The sequence below is a fragment of the Grampus griseus genome (genome assembly GCF_964374135.1).
Source record: "Grampus griseus genome assembly, chromosome: 14".
In the NCBI taxonomy this organism is placed as follows: Eukaryota; Metazoa; Chordata; class Mammalia; order Artiodactyla; family Delphinidae; genus Grampus; species Grampus griseus.
Genome location: NC_139008.1, coordinates 67,720,839 through 67,744,061, shown reverse-complemented (window position 1 = coordinate 67,744,061; position 23,223 = coordinate 67,720,839). Strand labels below are relative to the sequence as shown.

The window sequence follows — 23,223 nt, the reverse complement described above, 5'->3', positions numbered from 1 at the left end:
GCATATGTACACTTCGGGAACGTAGAAGAGACTGGAAGCACGGCCGGGTCACTGGGCGGCACAAAGGTAGCTGTTGAGCCTGAGTTGATGAAAGTGACCAGGGAAAGCAATAGCGGGGGAAGGGCGGAGGCCAGGGCAGGAACCCTGGAGAACTCCCACTGGTAGGGGAAGGAGGAACCAGCAAAGGAGACCAAACAGCCCAGTGAGAGGTGGCTGGAAAACCGGGAGAGGGAATCTTCAAAGCTAGGAGAAGAAAGATTCCATGGATGGGGAAAATAGTGTCACAGGCTGTCAGGGGGTCAGGGTGAGGGAAAGGAAAGAGGAGGCCGTCCATTACCGTATCTAATCTGCCAGGCCCTGCGCTTTATACCCCAGGGCCTAGAAGGATGCTGGATGCAAAGGAAGGCACGTGACACCTACCTGTCAAGTATTTAAGTGCATCCACCTTATAAAAGAGGCTTTGGGGCCACCACGTGAGTTCCATTTTTACCAAGGGGAGGGTGGGAGTGGTGCAGCCTATGGTTAAAAGCAGGGACCTGGCTTTGACTTTGGACTTCATGTGATGGCCATGTGGCTTTTCTGAGTCTTAGCCTCTGTTCTCTGTTTAGTAACAGCGCCCACCCTCTGGGATTGTTGAAAGGGTAGAAAGCGCTTGATCCAGAGCTGACATGGAGGAAGGTGGCTATTGTGATGGGAGATTTGGCGAAGGAGAGCTTGGGGACTCACCTGGTGAGGCTGAAACACCAGGTTGAAGAGCTGGATGGAGGCGGGCAGCGGGAGAGGGAAGCCTTTCTGCAGCTTCTCTGCATTGGAGGTTAAGGTAGAGGTTAAGGTTAAGGTACTTCCTCTGTAGGGAAGAGGGAGGTAGAGGGAGCGGCAAGGATCTGAGACAGACAGCCCGGCCGCCCTGGCCCGGCTCTGGGAAGAAACCTGTGAAGAGGCTGCCTGGAATCTCCCACTCTCTCCTCCACCGTGCTCTGAGCACCCAGGACTGGTGAATGCCCGCCCCCTCAGCCCGAAGACCACCCTCCTGAGGGTGCCGGCGCTGCTGGTGCACACCCAGCCCGAGTGACAGCCGGAGCGGCTGCTTGCTGGGCTGTGCAGGCCCCCCGGGGACATGTGATGGATAGGCACACGAAGCCCGTCCATGTTTAGGATGAAACTGGAAATGGGCTGTGGTCCAGCTCCCCCATCCCGCCGCATTCTGCTGTGAAACTCTGGAGAATTCTAAACTCCAACCTGGTCCCTCAGGTCATTACGAAGCTGCATTTGTCAAGGTAGGAGGAGAAGCCAGAGACTATATGTAATAATTGGTTGTCTTCATTTACAATTTCCAAGTGTTCTAGTTACACAGCATGGGGGCCTCTATTTGTGCCCTTGCCCCTGGCTCTGCAAAGGCCAGGGGTTTCACCAGTGAGTGAGCTGAGTGGAAGCGTTAGCCCAGGTTCGCCCTTCTTCCTTGGTCCTTCTCTCTCAGAGGTGGAAAAAGACCTAGGGCTCTGGCTTCAGGGCTGGGATCAAAACCCAGTTCCATCTCTCACCTTCTCTGTGACCTGGAACAATCACTTAACTTCTCTGATCTCCCATTTCCTCCTATGAAAACTGACGCCGTTGCCATCCCCTGTCTTAGGGGCTGTCTCAAAGGCTGGATGGGCACATGGGAGGAACTCAACCGTTTTTCCCATCCCTTTTCTGGGTCAGATGCCATTTGAGGCTCATCTGAGGGCACCACCTCCAGCTACCACAGCTGGGGCTGGGTATTGGGTGGTTTCAGGACCGAACCCCACCCCCACCCCGCCTCTTCCCCAGGACTGAAAATCAATCCTTTCTCCAAAACTCCTTACCGTTAATCTTGGGAATCATGACAGTGGGCACAACGTAGTTCATGATAGTCTGCAGCAATTCAACCTGGGGGTCACGAGGACGATGGGACACACATCAGGGCACTGTAGCATCAGCTGTCCTCCGTCACCCTCCCTCCCACCCAGGGCAACCTCACAGCTGGGAAAACCGCTGAGAGATGGACCCAGGGGTGACGCGAAAACTCTGCAGCTCGATCAAGGTCACCAAAGTGACCCCGTTTGCTTTAAAGGTTCCAGATACAAATCACATTCTAGACTGTAGGGGGCAAGGCTGAGGTAAGGAAGGTCGTCACAGAGTATTTAAATGTGAAAAACTTTGCATAAGAAAATGCACCTGCTCTGACACTGGGCTAGAGAGCAAACTAGTTCAAACTTTTGGAGGGCTATTCGGCAATGTTCATCCAAAGCTTTAAAAATGTGTGTGCGTGGTGGGCCAGCAAACATGCCTCTAAGGCATTGTGATAGATAGAACCAAAACAATAAATTAACAGCAACCTACATGTCCAACAATTGGGGAATCATCTGGGGAACATGGTGGTACTTTGATACTAAGAGATACTATGCACCTATTAAAAATGATACTGTAGAAATGTAATTATCAGCACAAATTTTTCGTGCTATATTTTTGAGTAGGAAAAAGCAGGCTAATGTATAACTGATTCACTTTGCTGTACAGCAGAAACTAATACAGCATTGTAAACCAACTATACTCCAATAAACCTGTAAAAATAAGGAAAAAGTAGGCTACAGAAACCATGTAATTCCATTCTGTTATTGAATATGCATAGAAAAAAGTCAGGAAGGATGTACTCCAAATCATTAATTAAGTGGTGAAACCAGGAATGGTTTTTAGTTTTTGTTTGTGTGTTTTGCAAACCTGTAGGTTCTGACTCTTCTATAATGTATATGCTTTGCTTTTGCTATAATTTAAAAAATTCAAAAATAATGTAACACCCTCACGATGATCGCCTGTAGTGGTGACATTCACACCTTGTAAATATGTACATTTTTGTTTCTAGAACAATTGAGTTTCCTTCCCCAGACTGTAGTTCCCTGGGTTCATCAAATGTGGTGCCCTTCTTCTCAGGAATCTGGGAACTTTAAATTTTTATTTTCTGCGGAAGCAGAAGTTAGTGACCGACTGAGTCCAGCTGCCACCATGAGAGCCTTGGCACCAGTAAATCCATGAAAATGCAATGAGGTCGCTTTGGGTCCTTCTGTTTGTTGTAATCTTATGAGATGGAAATGGCTGGCTGGATTTCCATTGGATTTGGAGGGGATGTTGGGACTGACTTCAGGGCTGGGTGGTTTATAAGGTACCCACTCAGCAGAAATCTTGGGGGGCATCTCAGAGATCTAAGGAAATGTTCTCCAGAGGTTCAGCAAGAGGCTCTCTGGAAGATTCGGGCCATGTGCAGTAAAGTGCTGTGGACAGAATCAGCACACTGTGGCTTCTAATGGAAGCCACAAGAGTGATGCTCCTTCAGGTCGGCTGTGGAAGTACACTTGACCTGCTATCTACACGGGCAACTCTCCACCAGTGCCAGAGGGTGGTGATGGGGGAGCAGCAGGGGTGAGTCTATTTGATGACAGTCTGTGATTCCGGGTAGTGGAATCATCTACTTGGGCTGGCAAGACACCTGTCGTCTCCCTCCCACCTGCCCTACTCAGTCTCTAAGTGACTCTGCCATTCATTCGCCCAGCTGCTCAAGCCAAACATCTAGGAGTCATTCTTCATTGCCTTTTCCCCCACCACACACATCAAATCTCTCACCAAGTTCTAATTCTACTTCCAAAGTGTGTCTCCAATCCACCATCTTTCTCCTTCTTCCTGGCCTAGACCCAGCGTCCATCATCTCTCACATGGGCAAATGCACCTGCCTCCCCAACGATCCACATGGTCTGATTCTCGTCCCCCGTAATCCATTCCCCCCATCCCAGCCAGAGGCATCTTTTATAAGGTATACGTCAGATCATGTCACTCCATGCATGAAACGTTCACCAGCTTCTCGCTGCCCTTTGAACACAACCTGTTCTAGTCCAGAAAGCTCAGGCGAGCCAGCCCCTGCCTGCCTCTCTACAGCCCCTACTTGCTTTTTCCAGCCACACTGCTTCTCTGCATTCCCCAAACATGCCAAGCTTGTTTGACCACAGGGCCTTTTCTGCTGCTATTCCCTCTGCCTGCAACAGATCTTCACCTTGCGGGCTCCTTCAGCCCAAATATCACCTCCCCAGAGAAGCTTTCCCTGATCACACGGTCTAACCCTTAACCTCCCCCATCACTTTCTACCCCACCTCCACTTAGTTTTTCCTAGCATTGATCTTGACTGAAATGATCTTCTTCATTTCTTATTGTCTGTTTCTCTACTACAATGTAGGTTCTAGAAGAAGTCACTTCTTATCTAATTCATCAGCACATTCCCACACCTGGGGAACAGTGCCTGCCACATAGTAGGTACTCAATAAGGTAATTAACTCGTTTATTCAACAAACATCTGTTGAGCAGATTTTCTGTACCTGACTGTGCACATTTAATCCCATTTAAAACTCACCACACTAACTCAGGTGGAAAGGATTATCCCTGATTTGTGGGGAAGATATGAAGTTCACAGAGGGGAAGGGACTTGCCCAAGGCCCACAGTTAGTAAGCTTGGAGCAGCAATTCCAGCTCGGGTCTCTGTGCCCACAAAGCTCCCTGCATCATTACTTCACAGGCAAATTATATGCAAATGAACCAGTGGTCTGTTGAAATGATGCTATGAGCCCAGGTGCCCTCAGGACAGTTATCTCAAGATCAGAGGAAGGAAGGAGCCACCAATGGCCTCAGACTCACCGGGAAGGGGCCGATGTCCGAGTGCTTCAGTTCCAGGAGCAGCCTGTGAGAAGGGGAGGGGGAAGTGGAGACCACCATTAGCCTGACTCATATTAGAGTTCAGTTGCTGGGGAGAAGGGGCCCACTCTGATAGATGCTGTCTGGTTTTCCCATCCTGTATCCATTCCCCCTTTCTATGGTGACAGCCCCCTGCTTTCCTTTTGGACGGTCACCCATTCCCTACATTATTCATGCTGGGTTCTGGGGTGGGCTGGCCAAAGGGCAGTCTATCTCCCCTGCCAAGGTGATTGCTTTAAGGATTGACTTCTAGCCCGTGCTGGTCCAATGAGAGTTGGTCCCAGGACTTCTGCTGGAAATATTGGAAGTGAGGTATTCTCTTTTCTCCAGCAAATTACAGAGATGCTGGTAACAATTTTTGCCATCACTTGGTGACAGCCTGCTGGGAAATGAAGCCAGCATAAGGGATAGTAAAGCCAAGAGATCAAGAGAGTCAGAGTTGTAAGGATATCATTTGAGCACTTGGATACACCCTTGCCTGAAACCCTTGGACTTTTCAATTATTTGAGCCAATAAACAATCCCATATTTGCAGACTTTATGGCATCTTAACAATGATCTAGGAAATAGGTAAATAAATGGCTATTTATTGAACCCCTATCATTCGCTATGTTGGTTGCTTTATCCGATTGAATTCCCGTAATACCCAAGAGCCAAGGGCCATCACACTCCCATTTTACAGGTGAGGTCCTTGACGCTCAGAGAAGTCAAGCAATCTGCCCAAGGTCACACAGCTAACATTCAGCCAAGTAGAATTTCAAACAGGTCTCCCTGATGTCAAAGCTTTTGTTGTCTCCAGTACCCTACAAAGTTTGAAAACTCTTGCCTATGGACTCTCACCACCCCCATCCCTGCATTTTAGAAAGTCTGTGTTCAGCCGTCACCCAGCTCTATTTTCCCCGGCTCCTCTACTTGAGCGGCCCATGGGTGTTTCCAGGAAAATTAAATCCACATGTTTCTAAAGCAGTAACACTTGTCAAAATGATGCCAGGAGAAATAAGCAGCACGTAATCCTCAGGAGCCAAACTCAAGGTTAAGAAGGACAGCTCTGAGCCAGAGAGAAGGCAGAACTGGGGAGGAATGTGGGTCGACTCAGTTTAAACAGTGTGAAAGTGATGAAGATGTAGATGCCAGGTTGGAATGCGGGGGTCACCGCATGGACTCTGTGCGTCTCCCTCACTCTTGATCTCTGTGTATCTGCTTGTCTCTCTCCTTTCCACCTTTTGTGTCTCTCTATCTCTCCTGTTAATGTGTCTCTCCATCTGTCTTGCTCTCACTCTCTTTCTCTGCGTCTCTCCCTCCCTTCCCTTGTCTCTCTCTGTCTGTCTCTTTCTGACTCTCCCTCATTTCTGATTTTTTTTTCTTTTTCTGTGTGCCCCTCTGTCTTTCTCTTTTCCTCTTGCTTATTGTATCCCTCGAAGTGTTCTAAGCACTGCAACACATATTAATACCTCATTTCACCCTCAAAATGATGCTGTTGGCAAAGAACAATTATTGGGCTTATTTTACCAGCCGGGGAAACTGACTGAAGTTTGGAGAGTTCAGTGCTTGCCAAAGGTGAGCTGCGCTTCCAAGGCAACAGGCTCAACCTCAGAGCCCACATCCCTAACCACAACCTCCTCTGCTGGGATTCCAACCCAGGCACGGATTCCAGAGTCTCCCAGCAGGAGTTGGCTGACGAAGTCCCAAGGAAGGGTGTGAAGAAGTTGAAGTGTTTTCCAAGTGCCAAGGAAGGCCAGGGATGTGGAGTGGCTGGGGGCTGGAGCAGATCCATCAGCTGGCACTGCCCAGCCATGAGTGGGCCTAGGATGGGGTGGGGGGTGACCTGGGCTGCGGGGCTTTCGGTGCTAAAACTGGGACACTGCAGACAAACCGAGATGGTTGGTCACCCTACACTGTGTGGTCTCAGGTCACTTCATCTCTGAGCATCAGTTTCACTGTCTGCAAAATGCGGATACGGTGCCCACCATGCGCTGTTTGAGGCTTAAATGTGACGGACGAACAGGAAAGCTTGGCACGTTGTAAGGTCATTGCTAGCCCATGGGCACCAAGAACAGATGGGCAGTCCCCTCCTCGCGTGCCCACAGGCCCACTTACTTGTTCAACTTGAGCTCTCCAACAAGCCTGTCTGACCTGGCACCAATATCCGCAGAAACGTTCACGTACTGCAAAGAGACAATCCAGGAAGTGAAGGCCCCTGACCCAGGGGCTGGGGACTCTGCGAACCTCCAAGACCGGAAGGTAAGCTTCACAAAGGCTCGGCAGAGGAGCCCGCCTGCGGGACCCACGGAGGAGAGGACTCTTCCTTTTGCAAACCTTGTGCTTGTTGATGAGTCCTGGCTTGTCAACCAATTACCATTTTCTCCCCCTGCTTCTGAGACCATTTCAGCGTTCCCAGGCCACTCCCGTGGACTGTGGGAGACAGGCTGTGGGGCTGGAGTCCAGACCAGCCCTATTCCCACACACATTCATTCATTCGTTCACACAACGAATGTTTACTGAGTCAGGAAACCAAGATTCCCAACCTCAGCTTTCCTGCCCACTGTCTGTGCGGCCTTGGGCAACCCCCTCAGAACCCACTGGATCTGCAAAGTGGGGAAAATGGGCCTAGCCTGAGACTGGGCAGACCTGAGTACCTCCTGGTGGGGAGAATCTGGCCCTCGCCTTCAACTGCCAGAGTGGGTACCACCAAATGTTTGCGGTGTGACAGAGCGAACAAATGAATGAATGCACAAGTCAATCATGGAATAAATACTTGAATAAGTGGAGGATTAAACTGACAAAGGACAGAATAAAGATATGCATGGGTGAATAAATGATAAAGGAATGAATGAACAAATATACAAATGAATGATCAATTGAACAAAGGTATAAGTAAATGAATAACGGAATAGATGAATGTATGTATGAACCAGCAAAGATATAGTCTATTTCAAGATAGCAGTCAAGTGAATAAATGAATGAATAAATGAATGAACAAATCCACAAATACATAATTGAATGACCAAAGATACAAGTGAATGAATTGGAAATACTACGCATATTTCAAGCCAACGACGGAACGAACAACGGAATGAATGAATGCCGGTAGGAGTCAGAAGCAGTAGGACAGTGGCTCCAGTCTCAGGCCCTGGAAACACACAGTCCAGGTTTGAGTCTGGGCAGGATTCACACTGGTCCCTCTGACTCCGAGGGCCATGCTCTTGGCCCTGTCCAGGGCTCCCCATCTGTTCTCACCCGGGAGCAGCTTACCATCTCAAGCAGGAAGAGGCGGGCCAAAGAGGAGTCTGGGAGGACAGCAACAGCCTGGGTATCCAGGGCAAAGGTGAGGTCAAGGCCGGTGGGGCACACGGCAATGTTCGGTGGGGAGGAGGCCCAGATGAGGAGTTGCATCTTCATGTCAGGGAACATCTTAGCCACCTGCAGCCCCCAGCAGGGACAACCAACACAAGGGGCAATTTTATTAAAATGTTTCTAAATCCAATCTTGTCCTGGTCCTGCATAAACACCACCAATGTCTTCCCATTGCTTTTGGAATAAATCCTAAAGACTGCATAATTCAGCACTTGGTACCCTGCCAACCTCACGCCCCATGCTTCTACCCCTCGCCCTTTAACTCCAGCCACAAGGGACTTCTCTTCCTCAAATATGACCTGCTCTCTTCCCATCTAAAACCCTTTGCACTCTCTGTTCCCTCTCCCTGAATCCTTGTCCTGTATTCTTCCCTAGCTTCGCTCTTTTCCTTCCTTCAAGTCTAGAGAGCAGTGGTGGCTTCAAGGGGGAACAGAGGAGAGCTTTGGCAATACCCCCATCTCAGCTAGCCTCCAATCCTCCCCCAGGTAAATTCACAGTCTGAGTAAAAAGAATGCTATCGTTATGCAAATGAAGCCTCAAGACAATTCCCCTGGCCCCCTACCAGTCACACCTCTTCTACACCAGTACCTCCTGTATAAAAATTTCTGGAAGTACCACCCCTGAAGAGGCCATTATGGACTGAAAGTTTGTGTCTCCCTGCCCCCCACCATCCCCCGCAAATTCATATACTGAAGCCCTAACCCACAGTGTGGCTGTATTTGGAGGTGGGGCCCTAAGGAAGTAATTAAGATTAAATGAGGTCATCAGACTGGGGCCTGGTCCAACAGGATTACTGTCCTAATAAGAAGAGACACCAGAACTTTCTTGCTCTTTCTCCATGAGCTCAGAGGAAAGGCCATCTGAGGACACAGCAAGAAGGCAGCCATCTACAAGCCAGGAAGAGAGCCCTCACCAGACACTGAATCTGCTGGCACCTTGATCTTGGACTTCTTGGCCTCCAAAACTGTGAGAAATAAATTTCTGTTGTTTAAGCCAGCTGGTCTGTGGCATTTCCTTATGGCCGCCCAAGCAGACTGAGAGGCCTTCCCCCGCTGCCTTGTCTGAAGTGACCTCATCAACTTCAGCCAATTAGTGTTGGCTTCACTTATCACAGTCTGCATTTCCTTTTTGATTGTTTTGGGTTTCTAACAATAATTTTCTCTCTCCACTGGACTGGAGCTCCAGGAGGGCAGGGATACGGTCTGTTTTGCTAGATGCCCGGCACAGGGCCCCAGAAAGGTGGTGGGCACTCAATGGATATTTGTTGAACGGATGAGCCCTCAGCATCTACCCTCACACCTGATCACGTGGGTGCCTGGAGCCTTTCTCTGTACCAGGGATGGGCTGCACAAAGCTCTTTCCATACTCTCGAGCTGGGCTGCCTCTGGATCTGGAGAGGGGCGCTCTCGGCAGGCCGCTCAGCAGAGCCCTGTCCTACTTAGCTCCCCCAGGCCTCCTCACCGAGCTGCCTAAAGGGGAGCAGATCCTTTCTCACCTGGGGTAGGAGGGTTCCAAAGGATTTTGTTGTCAGGAGGAACTTGGATTCCTTTGGTAACTGTAGTGAGAGAAGAAGAGAAAAGGATCTTGGAAGATTATGTTATAGATTGGGTGGCAAATTCCATATGAGGGGTGAGAGGCTGAACATACAAACAGACCATGGCCAGACCACATATGACAACAGAATGCCGACCCAGAAGGGTCAGGGCATGATCAGTGACCGCCAGCTTCCCTATTTTTTGCATTGAAAAAGTCAAATATGCTGCTCAAACCAATCCCATAGGCTGCCCGGCCCATGCGCACGTTAGCCCACCTCCAGCTTCCCCGCACCGACGACCTCCATAAGAGCCTACCTGAAGCCCTCCCTTTTTTTCACTACAAAGCTTTCCTGCCCCCTGTCTGCCTTCGATTCTCTGCCAAACGCAAATGATAGAGGTTGACTCCCTTGCCCTGAAGAGTTCTCATTCGGGTGGCCGTTCTTTATTTCCACAGGGGGACATGTGGGGGTCAGCATCCCTTTGGTGCCTCTACAGAGAGGGAGGATGTGGCATCTCTTCAGGGAGCAGCGTAGGAGGAACCCTGTGCGGGTGGTGACCAGGGTGGGATCAGGTTGCCCCTAGACTCTGGAGAAGATGGTCGTTTCCTCATTTTACAGATGGGTAAACTGAGGCCCAGAGCAGGACTCAGCCACAAATATACAATGAGGATGATGACGATAACGGTGAAATGATGATAAGGCTGGATTACAGACCAACACATGGCAAGTACTCAGTCAACGTTGGCTGTTACTGTTAGTATTCAGAGGACTTCCTCCGTGCTGATAAACCCGTGCTGGGGCTGCACAAGCATTCATATCTCATTTAACCCTCATTACACCCTTTGGAGGAAATAGAGGAAACCGAGCTTCTGAGAGGCTGAATAACCACCTAAGGTCACCCAGCTGGAAAAGAAGGGGAGCCGGGATTTGAACTCAGGTCTGGTTGACTCTAGAGTCCAGACCTTGATCTCCCCAACTGTGAACCAAGACTCAGATCCAGACCGTCAACTGCACTCTGAGCCCACCTGGCCTTACCGTGTCCTCGCTGAGGGTGAAATTCAGGACTCCAGCCTCTTGATACACGAGCCCGGCCGTGTTGAAAAGATATTCGGAGATGCCCAGGTACACCATGCGGTTGTGGTCGTTGGGAAGGGTCAGCGCCGGCGGGGCAAAGGGAGGGGGCCTGCGGTGGGCCAGCCTGAAAAACTCCCCCTGGGGGAGGAGGCGGCAGAGTGAGCCTGGGCATCCTTCAGGAATTACAATTTGATGTCTCCAGTCCAAGAAAAACTGAGCTAAGGATACCAATCACGTATTCACAGAGGAGAAAGCCATGGCCAGAAACTAACAATAGCATCTCCTCCTGGGGCTACGTTCTAAGTGCTTTTCCCACCAACATGGTGAGGTAGGTGAGATTATACTCATTTTACAGGAGAGGACACTCAGGGAGGTGAAGTGACTTGCCCAGGGTCACTCAGAAGGGTAAGTGGCAGAGTCAGGAACTGAACCTGGGCAGCCAGAGTCCGGCAAGCACACGCCCAACCACGCCGTTGCCTCTGCCTCAACCTCGCAAAGAAACGCAGAAATTCTCCTAAGAGAACAAGGAGGTTCTGTTTGTTTGTTTTCATCTATCAAATTAGCAAAATTTTCCAGAGAGCGGTAAACTGATTTAAGTGTGTGTGTATTTTAAGCTCATACTACCCAGTTTTTGGTGAAAGCATTCACATGCTGCTGGGGATTATACGTTTATGTTTCTGAAGAGCAATTTGGCAACACGTTGCAAAAACAGATCACTTATTGAGCTAAAGAAACAAGAATGTTGAGTTATAAAAAAGCAAATTGTAGATGGATACATATGTTAGAATGCCATTTATGTAAAATTTAAAGGCCTATAAAACATACTATATACGCATTATTGACACACACAGGCAAGAAGGACACACAGGGACGTCATCCGTGTGATTCCCTGGAGGGTAGAGGGTCCCCAAGGGGGCCTCAGCTATTTATTTCTACAATGTTTCATTTCAAAAAAATCAGAGGTGACTATGACAAAATATGTAACATGTCTGAAATCTGGGTTGTGGGTACGTGAGAAGGTGCAATATCCTCTGTACTTTTGGATCATTTCATTATTTACAATTAATGACTGTGACACTCATATTATAGAATAAATACCATATGCAACTCTTAAACATATCAGGTGTAAAAAAAAGACAAAAAAAGAAAACATAAAAGACAAAAATTAAAAAAAACAGGTGGACCTATGTACCAAAGAGGAACCGGCTCTACTGTATATCATTAGGTGAGAAAAGCAAGTGAAGAACAGTGTGTATTCCTACGTGCAAACAGATTCTCAGCAAAACTAGATGGGCTTTCACATACGTGCTCAGGACCAGGGGACCGGAGGGCTAATACCCTCCACGGCTGACAGCCATTACCTCTGGGCAGGAGCCCCGAGTGGGGATAGGGGGCAATAAACAGGACATTCTCATTTGCTAGGGATAAATAGAATTGTTTTAATCTTTTATTCCATCGTATCACTTAGATTTTTTTAAAAACTATACTACTTGGTCCAGCAATTTCACTTCTAGGAAATAGTCAAAGATGGGCAGAGATCCAGCTATAAGGATATTCGAGGCAGCTCTGGTTAAACTTGTGGGAGAAATGGAGAGAGCACAGACACCCCAGGAGGGGGCACTGTCCACGTACCTTACCACAAGCTGTCCACTGAGAGACCCAAGAGCCAGTAAAAGGGCTACGGGAGGACATTTCATTGATAGATGTTCACATTATACTGTTCTGGTTTTAAAAGTTGTAAAACAGAATGTAAAACATGACGTATACATGCATGTGCGCGTATGTGCTTCTACGTCTATATATGTGGTTTTTATGTGTATTTGTTTCTGCCTCTGTTACACATGTCTGTGTGTGTGTGTGTGTGTGTGTGTGTGTGTGTGTGTGTGTGTGTGTAATTTCTTGTGTCTCAGCAGAGACAAGGACTGGAGGGTTGGGAGACTGTAACTTGTGTGTCAACAGTGCATATCTCTGAGTTGTAATATTAGGGCAATCTCTCTTTCCTTCTTCCCTTCCTTCCCTCCTATTTATTTCTCTGCTCTTTTGTGTTTTCTACATTTTCTTTTTGACATCAAATGTGTTTTAGAACAAACAAGTAAATAGTAAACAAACAAGCCAGTCACCGATTGTGGAGGGACTGAGGTACATCCGGAGGGGATTCAGGGAGTGGGACTTATTCCAGCTGAGGAGGTCCGAGAAGGCTGCTCGGGGAGCGACAACCCAGCCCACATCCACTGGAGGATAAGAAGAAGCCAGTGGGGTAGAGGAGGGCATGGGAAAGAGGGGAGTCCAGGCAGAGGGAATGGACAGGACGAAGGCCCTGAGGTGGGAACTAGCTGGATATGTTGAGGAAGTGCAAGGCCAGTGAGTTTGGTTGGAGGCTGGGGAATGAGGGGGAAAGTGGCATGAAATGAAACTAACTCCATCTATCCATCCATCCATCCATCCATCCATCCATCCAATACATATTTACTGAGCACCTATTATATGCCAAGCATAGTTTTAGGTGCTACACATACAGTAAAGAATAAAGCGGGCTTCCCTGGTGGCACAGTGGTTAAGAATCCGCCTGCCAATGCAGGAGACACAGGTTCGAGCCTTGGCCCGGGAAGATCCCACATGCCGCGGAGCAATTAAGCCCATGTGCCACAACTACTGAGCCTGCGCTCTAGAGCCCACGAGCCACAACTACTGAGCCTGCATGCCACAACTACTGAAGCCCACGTGCCTAGAGCCCGTGCTCTGCAACGAGAGAAGCCACCGCAATGAGAAGCCTGCGCACTGCAATGAAGAATAGCCCCCGCTCGCCGCAGCTAGAGAAAGCCCGTGTGCAGCGACAAAGACCCAACACAGCCAAAACTAAATGAAAAAAAAGAACAAAGCAATCACAGCCCCTTTTCTTTCATCACATTGAGGGAGACAAGCTTGCGACCGTGTGTACTAAGTGCTGCTGAGAAAAATAAAGCAGGATATAGGGGAAGAGGAGGGCGCTATTTTAGCAACAGTGGTCTGGGAGGGCCTCTTTAGGGAGAAGATATTTGAGCAAAGACTTGAAGGAGGAAAGGGAGAGTTTCTGTGGATATCTGGGCCAGAGCCTCCTGTTTAGAAGGGGCAGCAAGTGCAAAGGCCCTGGGGAGGGAGCAGTCGCAGCGCATTTCAGGAATAGCCGGCGGGCCAGTGGGACTGGAACCGGGAGAAGATGAGGAGAGTGGACTGGGGAGAGCAGTGAGGATGGATAGGAAAGGGGTGGAGTCATGAGATCTGTCTCCAAGGATGATGGGGAGTCGGGGGGGGGGGGGAGGTGGTGTGAGGCAAAGGTGTGAGGGTGTATGATTCTTGGTGTAAGTCTTACCTTCAACAGCACATCCAGGTTATCAGCTGTGGCTTTGGGAGGTGCAACTAGAGAGTAATCGATCCCAGCCACGTTGTCTATTTTGCTTGTCACTAGGGGGAAAGAAGATGGACCATGAACTGGCTCCCCATGGCATCTTTGGGGCCTGGGATGCAGGGGCAGCATCCCCTAAAGTTGAATCAAGACCTGCAGTGCTAATTCCATTCCTACCTCCTCCAGGGAGCCCTCCCTGAGGTCTCCTTAAAGGAAAATGAGCCCACACCCCACATTCACAGATATCATCTCTCTCCCTTCTTCCAACAGCCCGGAGACATGGCTAAAACACAGAGTCAAGGAGCAGAAAGACCTGAGCTTGAATTGAAATCTATGTGACCTTGGACAAGTCCTTTCATTTCTCTGAGCCACATTTTTTCATTTGTAAAATGGGGTATTACTAGTGACCTTGACAATGCCCTGTACATGGTAGGAACTCAAACGCCAGAAGGAATCATTATTAGCAGTGATAATATCCCAGGCTGAGCCCAGACTGGCTTTAGGTCTGAGTGGTTTCTCTGTTTCCCAGCAGTAATCAATGAGGATTAAATAAATATTGGTTTCTCCTTTAGCCCTTCCTTCCCATGTTAGTGGGGAATAAACCGAGTCTCAGAAAAGGTAACTCGTCTAAGATGGCAAAGCTGGTGAGTGACAAGGCTGGGACTCAAGCCAAAATCTTTTTCCTGCCTGGTGAGGCCAAACCCTGGACACTGCAACTGCACTGAACACGCCCAGGAGGGGCCCTGTGCCTGGAGGGGCTGGGGCGATGCCTGGGGGAAGGGAACGTATCTGAAATGGACATGTGCCATGTGCCAGCCAAACCAGGCTCCACAGGGAGGCAGCCCAGGCAGCAGTTTGGGGCATAGGCTTGGGATCCTGTTTCTGCTTCTTACTGCCTCTTGACCTCAGGTAAGTCTCGGCTCCTTTCTGAGCCTCCGTTTCCTGGTGGTAAAATTGGGACAAAACAGTGATCTCAGCGGGGTGTTAGGAGGCCGAGAGGAAACCATTCTGCTGGGTACATGACACATGGTGAGCACTTGGCCATACGGGTCCTCCCCCACTTACTGCAGCCCTTCACCATTTACCAAGCATTTGGGGAAAGAGAAGATTGTCCCCATTTTAAAGATACGGAAACTGAGGCTCTGAGAGGGGAAGCGATCAGCCTCAGATCTCAGGCCAGCTATGTATCTCTGGCTCCAGAGAGCTGCAGGTATTTGTTGTTTGGCCCCTGCAGAGCTGCTTTTCCATTAAACTTCTGGACCTGCCACAAGGACCTGGCCCAATAGGGGATCTGATGCCAATTGCCATTTGGAAATAATCTGTGCTACCCATTCCCACCCAAGCCCAGGCCTGCCTAGGAAAATTGCTGGCTCCATCACACTCTCCCTGTGTCCCTCACCCCCTCCCCCTTCTACCCCAGCCTCCTTACCTGGCAGTGTCTGGAAATAAGGTTGCAGCTTGGAGGATACGGTACTGGTCACTACCTCGCAGATCTGGGGAGAACAAAAGAACTGATCAGCAAAGTTTTCCTATAGTGGAAAATGTCCTCTGAGAATAATTATCCAGACATGTTTTGCTCTTCTTGAATGTTTCCTTGAAAATCATATAACTACTCAAGTTTCCCTTTTCTCTTTGGCCACCAGGAAGCTCAGAGTTCAACATGTAACTTGGAAATAGTAACTTTATATGACTGTATGACCTGCACATCTGCATTTTACTTCCTACTCTGGCATGGAGCTTTCCTGATGGGTATTTATGTTTTCTGTTTTTTAATGTGAGATTTTGTTTGTTTGTTTGTTTTTGTTTGCACTCAGACCCTTTGTGGAATGAGGTGGTGAAAAAACGAACAGGAGGTGGTCAGATGTCGGCCTTCCCCTGTGTGTGCTTCTAGGAGCAGGGGGCAGGTCCTCTGCTCAAGCCTGGGTGGGCACCCTCATCTTTGCTTTGTGTGGCCAGAGAAGACTTCTCAGCCGTCCCCCTCCCATAACTCATAGGGGAACAAGCACTGGTCTGAGAAGCCCTGGGTCACATGCTGATTTTGCCACTGAGGAAGTTACTCCATTTCTATGAGAAAAGAGACCCTTATTTTCTCATCTGTAAAATGGAGCCCTGCGGGTTATAGTTTCCATTCCATTTGCTCTTCTGGAATGTGGCCCTGTCACACCCATTTAGAGGTGGAGTCTGTGAACTCTCCCCTACAATCTGGGTGGGCGGGGTGGCTACTTGCTTCTAACCAATAGAAAACAGCGCAAGTCACACTGTGTAACTTCCCAGGTGAGGTCATAAAAGGCTGTGCAGCTTCCACTTCGGTCTCTTGAGATGCTCCCTCTGGAACCCATTGATGAGCTGTGCAAAGCCCCAGCCCCATGGAGGGGACACGGGTAGATGCTCCACTCAACAGCCCCGGCTGAGCCGAGCATCCAGTCTTCCCAGCTCAGGCACCACGGACATGAGAGGAGATCCCACCGGATGACTCTAGCCCCAGGCTTTGGAGTCTTCCCAGATGAGGTACAGACATCATGGAGCAGAGACAAGCTACGCTGGTCCCGTTGTGCCTGCTGATTTCCTGATCCACAGAACCCGTGAACATTATCGAATGGTCGTTGCTGGATGACGCTGTATGTGGGGCTATTTGTTTCGAAGCAACAGCTGGAATAGAGGATTAAAATCACAGGCTTCCTTAATTTGACCCATTGGGGCTGATGGGGTAGGTGGTGCAGTAGGTGGCGGTGGTCAGATAAGCCCCGCCTTCACGACGTTGCTCCCCCCACGTCTTGAATGACCTCATTCATCCAACGGAGTCTCTCCAGTCCTTGCATTTCTTGACTGTTGGGCAGCCCCGGGCATGGTGGGCCACTGTCTCTGACTGAGGACCCTCCCCGCTCTCCGCCTGGCCCGCTACTTCCTCTTCCTCGGACACCCTGTGAGCTCCTTTTCCCTCGTGAAGATGTTGATCTCCTTGGACTGCCCGCTCCTTCCACCCAGGAGCCCCTCTGGAGCTTGCCATACATGCCCATGGCCCCTGTGGGACATTGTTGGTCCACCCCGGGGGTCCCCTGCGCTTGGCATGACAGCTCCCTACACACCCAGCAACTCTCCCTGCCTGAGGACTTTAATCCCTGGACCTTGCTCCCAAGTGCCAAGGAGTTACAGCAGCCAGAAAGAGGGGTGAGAGTTGATGGATAAATACCCATCTTCCCCACCCCTTTGGGACAGTTCTGAGGTGTGTGCCCCGAAGTCCCGCAGCACTGAGCCCCAGCTGTCCAGAGTGGTAGCCCACTCAATAATGTTCCTGTTCCCAGCTCTCTTCCCCACCCCTCGCCTGGGATCCCCGCCCAATAAAACACTCGCACCTGAATCTTTGTCTCAGCCATGCCTGGGGGGACCCTGATTGGGTCCCCCGCTCCACGTTCCCAACCTGCGGCCAGCACCCAGACCTTGGTTTGCAGCCAGACATCTCCCCTGAGCTCCAGCCTGAGAGTCCAGCTGCCTTCCTGGACCAAGTCCCTGGATGTCCCACAGGCCCCCAAGGCCAGCACATCTCAACCAAACCCATCAGGTTCCCACTCCTCCACAGTACTGGTCCCCCTATCTGCCCACAGGGCAGATAGGGCACCTCCACACTTCCCTCCCGCCTTCCCCATTGTCAATCAAGTTATTTTATCTGGGGGGGTGGGAGGGAGGAAGGAAAGGAAGGAAGGAGGGAGAAATTTTGGTTTTCGTGGAGTGTGTTTCTATCACATAAAACTCTGGATGTCCCAAGGAGACTAAGAATGTCACTGTCGGAGAAACCCGTGCCTCTGCTCCAAGTGGCCCAAAGGTGAGAGCAGGCGGCACATCTGGCAGCGAAGGGCCAGCTGGACACCTGGGCTGCCTGCCCTCAGCTACTGCCCTCCAATGCCAGTTACTAATGAGGGCCACCAGGGGGCTCCAAATCACAGCAAATCACACGGCAGCCTGGCGCCTGCCTGTCTGCTGCCACCCTCCTCCGCCCCCACCCCCATCCACACCCTATATAGACCCTTCCTTCCCTCAGACGCCCACTCTTCTCTCTGAATTCCTGGGGAGTGGACTCCCAAACTCATTCCTTGCCATTTCCAGGCCTTCGTAACATCATGGACACCCTGACACTTCATTTATTCATCCATCCATCCATTCATTCATTCAGGCCCATACTCTCTTCTAAACAATATCTTAGACTAATTAAGAGCTTCACCTCTGAGGTGGGGCGGCATGGGTTTGAAGCCCAGCCCTATCACTTCCTCTATCTGTGTCTCAGTGTTATTATTGTTCAGCTTGGCTGCTCTCAAGGGGTCACTCTTAAGGCGTTAACAAGAAATAATCTGTTTCAATAGTTCTTTACGTTAAATACATGCTAACACTCCCCTCATACTATTACTTAATTACAAAGATGGTTGAGTTACGGTTGAGCCAGGCTGGTGGGGAGCCTTCACTATTTTAGTAATCCTTACAACGGCTTGGTGAAGAAGGTATCAATGTCCCCATTTTACAGATGGTGAAACTGAGGTTTAGAAAAGTCAAGTGATTTGCTCAACATCACACAGCTAAGCCCTGGAGCCAGAATCAAAACCCAGAGACTCTGACTCTAAAACCTGTTTTATAATCTCCTCTGTTATGCATTTTGACCACCAGGCATGGATTTTTTTTTTTTTTAACTTTTGACAGAGTGCCTTCAGATAGATGATCTCATTTGATGGATGTCTCCCTACCCATGTTGTCAGTGCCTTTCACTGGGAGACCAAGGTCTCCCACCTGGAAGACTGCACAAGCCTCCTCAGTGTCCCCGAGACTCCTGGTCTCTCCAGCCGTTCTCACGGCAGCCAAAGAAGTTGTTCTAAAGCACAGATCTGGCCAGGTCACCCCTTTGCCTAAAACCTTCAGTGGCTCCCCATTGCCCTTTGAGAAAACTCAAGCTCACTTGTCTTGGGAGACAGGCTCAGGGATTTCCTGGAGACTGACAATTTATTAATGGAAAACTAGCCCAAGGAATGGCCCTTTTTCTCAGCTGAAGAGGTTGGCTTGTGTGGGGCGGGGGTTAGGGTGAAGGTAGGCTTGGGAAGCTCTGGTCCGTGTCTGTCTTTCGTACCAGTTCCAGCCTCAGGACATAGTTTGACCACACTCTAGTCTAGCAGCTTCATCAGCTGCACGTTTTCTGGGTGGGTATCGCTACCAAGGGGGTTTGGGGTTGGGGGATGGGGAAGGAGGCTGGAGGGCTATGAGGAGAGGGGCTCAGTGCAAGAGAATGGTAGTTTCTCTGCAGGGAAGAATGATGGGAGAAGAGCAGAGGTGGTCCAAGCATGGGGGAATTTGCCGTGTGTGTGTCACATGACCCTTTCTTAGTTTCTCACTGGATCCCCAGGAAAATTGACATGACTGATTTTTAGAGCTGGACATGTGCTTTCCAAGGGCCGTGGGGGACTGCTGAAGAGGTCTGGGTGAGAGCAGAGATAAACCCACGCACATATGGTCACCTTATCTTTGACAAAGGAGGCAAGAATATACAATAGAGAAAAGACAGCCTCTTCAATAAGTGGTGCTGGGAAAACTGGACAGCTACATGTAAAAGAATGAAATTAGAACACTTCCTAATACCATACACAAAAATAAACTCAAAATGGTTTAAAGACTAAATGTAAGGCCAGACACTATAAAACCTTTAGAGGAAAAAATAGGCAGGACACTCTATGACATAAATCACAGCAAGATCCTTTTTGACCCACCTCCTAGAGGAATGGAAATAAAAACAAAAAAAAACAAATGGGACCTAATGAAACTTAAATGCTTTTGCACAGCAAAGGAAACCATAAACAAGACAAAAAGACAGCCCTCAGAATGGGAGAAAATATTTGCAAATGAAGCAACTGACAAAGGATTAATCTCCAAAATATACAAGCAGCTCATGTAGCTCAATATCAAAAAACCAAACAACCCAATCCAAAAATGGGCAGAAGACCTAAACAGACATTTCTCCAAAGTATACATACAGATTGCCAACAAACACATGAAAAGATTCTCAACATCATTAATCATTAGAGAAATGCAAATCAAAACCACGATGAGGTATCACCTCACACCAGTCAGAATGGCCATCAACAAAAAAATCTAGAAACAACAAATGCTGGAGAGGGTGTGGAGAAAAGGAACCCTCCTGCACTGCTGGTAGAAATGTAAATTGATACGGCCATTATGGAGAACAGTATGGAGGTTCCTTAAAAAACTAAAAATAGAACTACCATATGACCTAGCAATCCCACTACTGGGCATATACCCTGAGAAAACCATAATTCAAAAAGATAAATGTACCACAATATTCACTGCAGCACTATTTACAATAGCCAGGACATGGAAGCAACCTAAATGTCCATCGACAGATGAATGGATAAAGATGTGGCACGTATATACAAGGGAACTCAGCCATAAAAAGGAACAAAATTGAGTTATTTGTAGTGAGGTGGATGGACCTAGAGTCTGTCATACAGAGTGAAGTAAGTCAGAAAGAGAAAAACAAATAACACACATATGTGGAATCTAAAAAAATGGTGCTGATGAACCCAGCTGCAGGGCAGGAATAAAGACACAGACATAGAGAACGGACTTGAGGAAGGGGGCGAAGGGGAAGCTCTGACGAAGTGCGAGAGTAGCAGTGACATATATACACTACCAAATGTAAAATAGATAGCTAGTGGGAAGCTGCTTCATAGCACAGGGAGACCAGCTCCATGCTTTGTGACGACCTAGAGGGGTGGGATAGGGAGGCTGGGAGGGAGGCTTAAGAGGGAGGGGATATGGGGACACATGTATACATATAGCTGATTCACTTTGTTGTACAACAGAAACTAACACAACACTGTAAAGCAATTATACACCAATAAAGATATATATATATATATATATATATAAAAAGAGGTCTGGGTGAGAGCAGAAGTGTCCAGCGATGCGTGAGGTATGTGGACACAGAAGGCCCCACCCGCTCTGACAGGAGGTGAGATTCTGAGCCCCTCGTACCTTGCGGTTCATGCGGTTTCGGAGCGAAGACTCGATTTTTTTACGGAAGAGTTGCATCAGCCACCTGGAGATTGACACGTGGGGACATGCATGAGGCTTCCCAGGTGGCCCTGGGATGCATTCCGAAGGCTTCCTCATCTGGGAAGCCTTCCTCCCTTTTCCAAATAAACCTAAACTCCCTCATCCCTGGGCTCCAACTCTGTGCACCCCCATCAGACACTTCTTCCCCTGTGTGCGACCTGTTTCTGAGGTTATTTCTTCAACAGGTGCACGGCTGGACCCCCATCCCATCTCAGCCTCAGTCCTCACCACTCCCTCTCTCTGTACTCCAGCCACACTGCTTTGCTGTATCCTCCTGTGTCCTGTGCTTCCCCTCACCATAGGGCCTTTGCACATGCTGTTCGCTCTGCTTAAAACACCCCTTGTCCCCAAGTTAATTAACTCCTACTTATTCTTTTCATCTCAATTGAAATGTCATTTCATCAAAGAAAATGAAATGACCAGCCCCCAGACTAGGTCAGATCCTCCAGTTCTATGTGTTCATTGCACTTTGTACCTCTTTTTCTCAGTTCTTATTGTGAGCCATTCATTAATGCAATGATTTGATTAATGTTTGTCTTCCCCACAGGCTGGAAGCTTCAAAAGAGCAGGGACTGTGTAGCTAAGACTCTGGGGCCAGCAAGTCCTGGGCTGAATCCCAATCCCTTCTCAATACTCAATAGGGATGAAAACTCAGGTTATTTCCTATTCTTTCTGTGTCTTGTCTCCTCTGAATATGGGGTAATAATTGACGAACTGCACAGAGCCATTGTGTGGATTGAATGAGATAAGGAACATGCTTGAAACAGTGCCAGGCATGCAGTAAGTCTCCAATCGCTGTTAGCAAGGCCAAATTTTTAGTGACCACTGCTACTTCCTGAGCACGATGCATAAGCCTGGTGCATAGCAGATTCTTAGTCGATGTTCGTTGGATGGATGGAGAGATGAATGCTTGCAGGCTTGTGGTAAGGATTGTATAACTTGGTGCACTTAAAGTGTTTAGTGCACAGCCCGGAGCATAAGTGCTCAGTAAAGTTTGCTGAATGAATATTGAATGAGTGAGTGACTCTTCAAGGCAGGGATGTTGTGTGTTCCATCTGTAGACCCCTGTCCCCTTACACCTGAGGCCTGGCATAGAAGTGGCATTTGGGATGTGTTTTCTGAATACAAGAATAATCAGGACAGGGACTGCCCTGGTGGCGCAGTGGTTAAGAATCCACCTGCCAATGCAGGGGACACGGGTTTGAGCCCTGGTCCGGGAAGATCCCACATGCCGCGGAGCAAGTGAGCCCGTGCGCCACAGCTAGTGAAGTCCGCGCGCCTAGAGCCCGTGCTCTGCAACAAGAGAAGCCACCGCAATGAGAAGCCTGTGCACCGCAGCTGAGTAGACCCGCTCGCCACAACTAGAGAAAGCCCATGCGCAGCAACGAAGACCCAACACAGCCAAAAATAAATAAATAAATTTATAAAAAAAGAAAGAATAACTAGGACAATCCTGTCCCTCCTCCCATCCACAGCCCCAGGAGATCATACCCCAGGCTGCTGCGCGAGATGCGTACGCGGACACTGTTGACGTGGCTGCTGCAGCGGGAGCAGGTGACTGTGGGGTGGCCCGAGGTGGGGTCATAACCCAGCTTGAGACCAGCCAAAATGGAGATGCCATCCACACTCAGGTCAAAGTTGCCGCTGACTTTGCTGAAGGGAAACAGAAAGAAAAGACTTGGAGCAAGCATTTTCTTCTCGCTGCCATTCAGACTTCACACCAATGCTGGAAGGCAGGTTTTGCTATTATCTCCACTCTGGGTGAGGAGATGGAGTTCAGAGAGGGAAGGCAGCTTGCCCAAGATCACACAGCAGCTGAGTGAAAGAGCCAGGATTCCAACTCGAAGTCTGAACCCATGTCTACCTGGCAGAACCCTGCTCTTACTGCCTCAGCCTCTGCCTGTGTGCTGTGTGGCACTGAGAGTGTTTCTCAACCTCTCTGAGCTTCAGTTTCCTTACCCAGACCCTGGACCAGCAGTGGGACACCAGCTTTGCCACTAGAAAGCTCAGTTTGGGGGACC

The 23,223-nt window shown here is 49.1% G+C and overlaps 1 protein-coding gene across 1 annotated transcript in view; it reads right to left on the bottom strand.

Annotated features, from left to right (window-relative positions):
* Positions 1-23,223, bottom strand: part of BPI (bactericidal permeability increasing protein) — a gene marked incomplete at both ends in the record, with an annotated part of 29,256 nt that overhangs the window by 792 nt on the left and 5,241 nt on the right. The window contains 11 exons of the mRNA XM_082669612.1: positions 727-803; positions 1,845-1,908; positions 4,696-4,738; positions 6,849-6,916; positions 8,004-8,171; positions 9,601-9,660; positions 10,675-10,851; positions 14,063-14,154; positions 15,525-15,588; positions 21,122-21,185; positions 22,694-22,855. Coding sequence (XP_082525738.1) covers positions 727-803; positions 1,845-1,908; positions 4,696-4,738; positions 6,849-6,916; positions 8,004-8,171; positions 9,601-9,660; positions 10,675-10,851; positions 14,063-14,154; positions 15,525-15,588; positions 21,122-21,185; positions 22,694-22,855 — 1,039 coding nt within the window. The remainder of the gene's footprint in view (positions 1-726; positions 804-1,844; positions 1,909-4,695; positions 4,739-6,848; positions 6,917-8,003; positions 8,172-9,600; positions 9,661-10,674; positions 10,852-14,062; positions 14,155-15,524; positions 15,589-21,121; positions 21,186-22,693; positions 22,856-23,223) is intronic.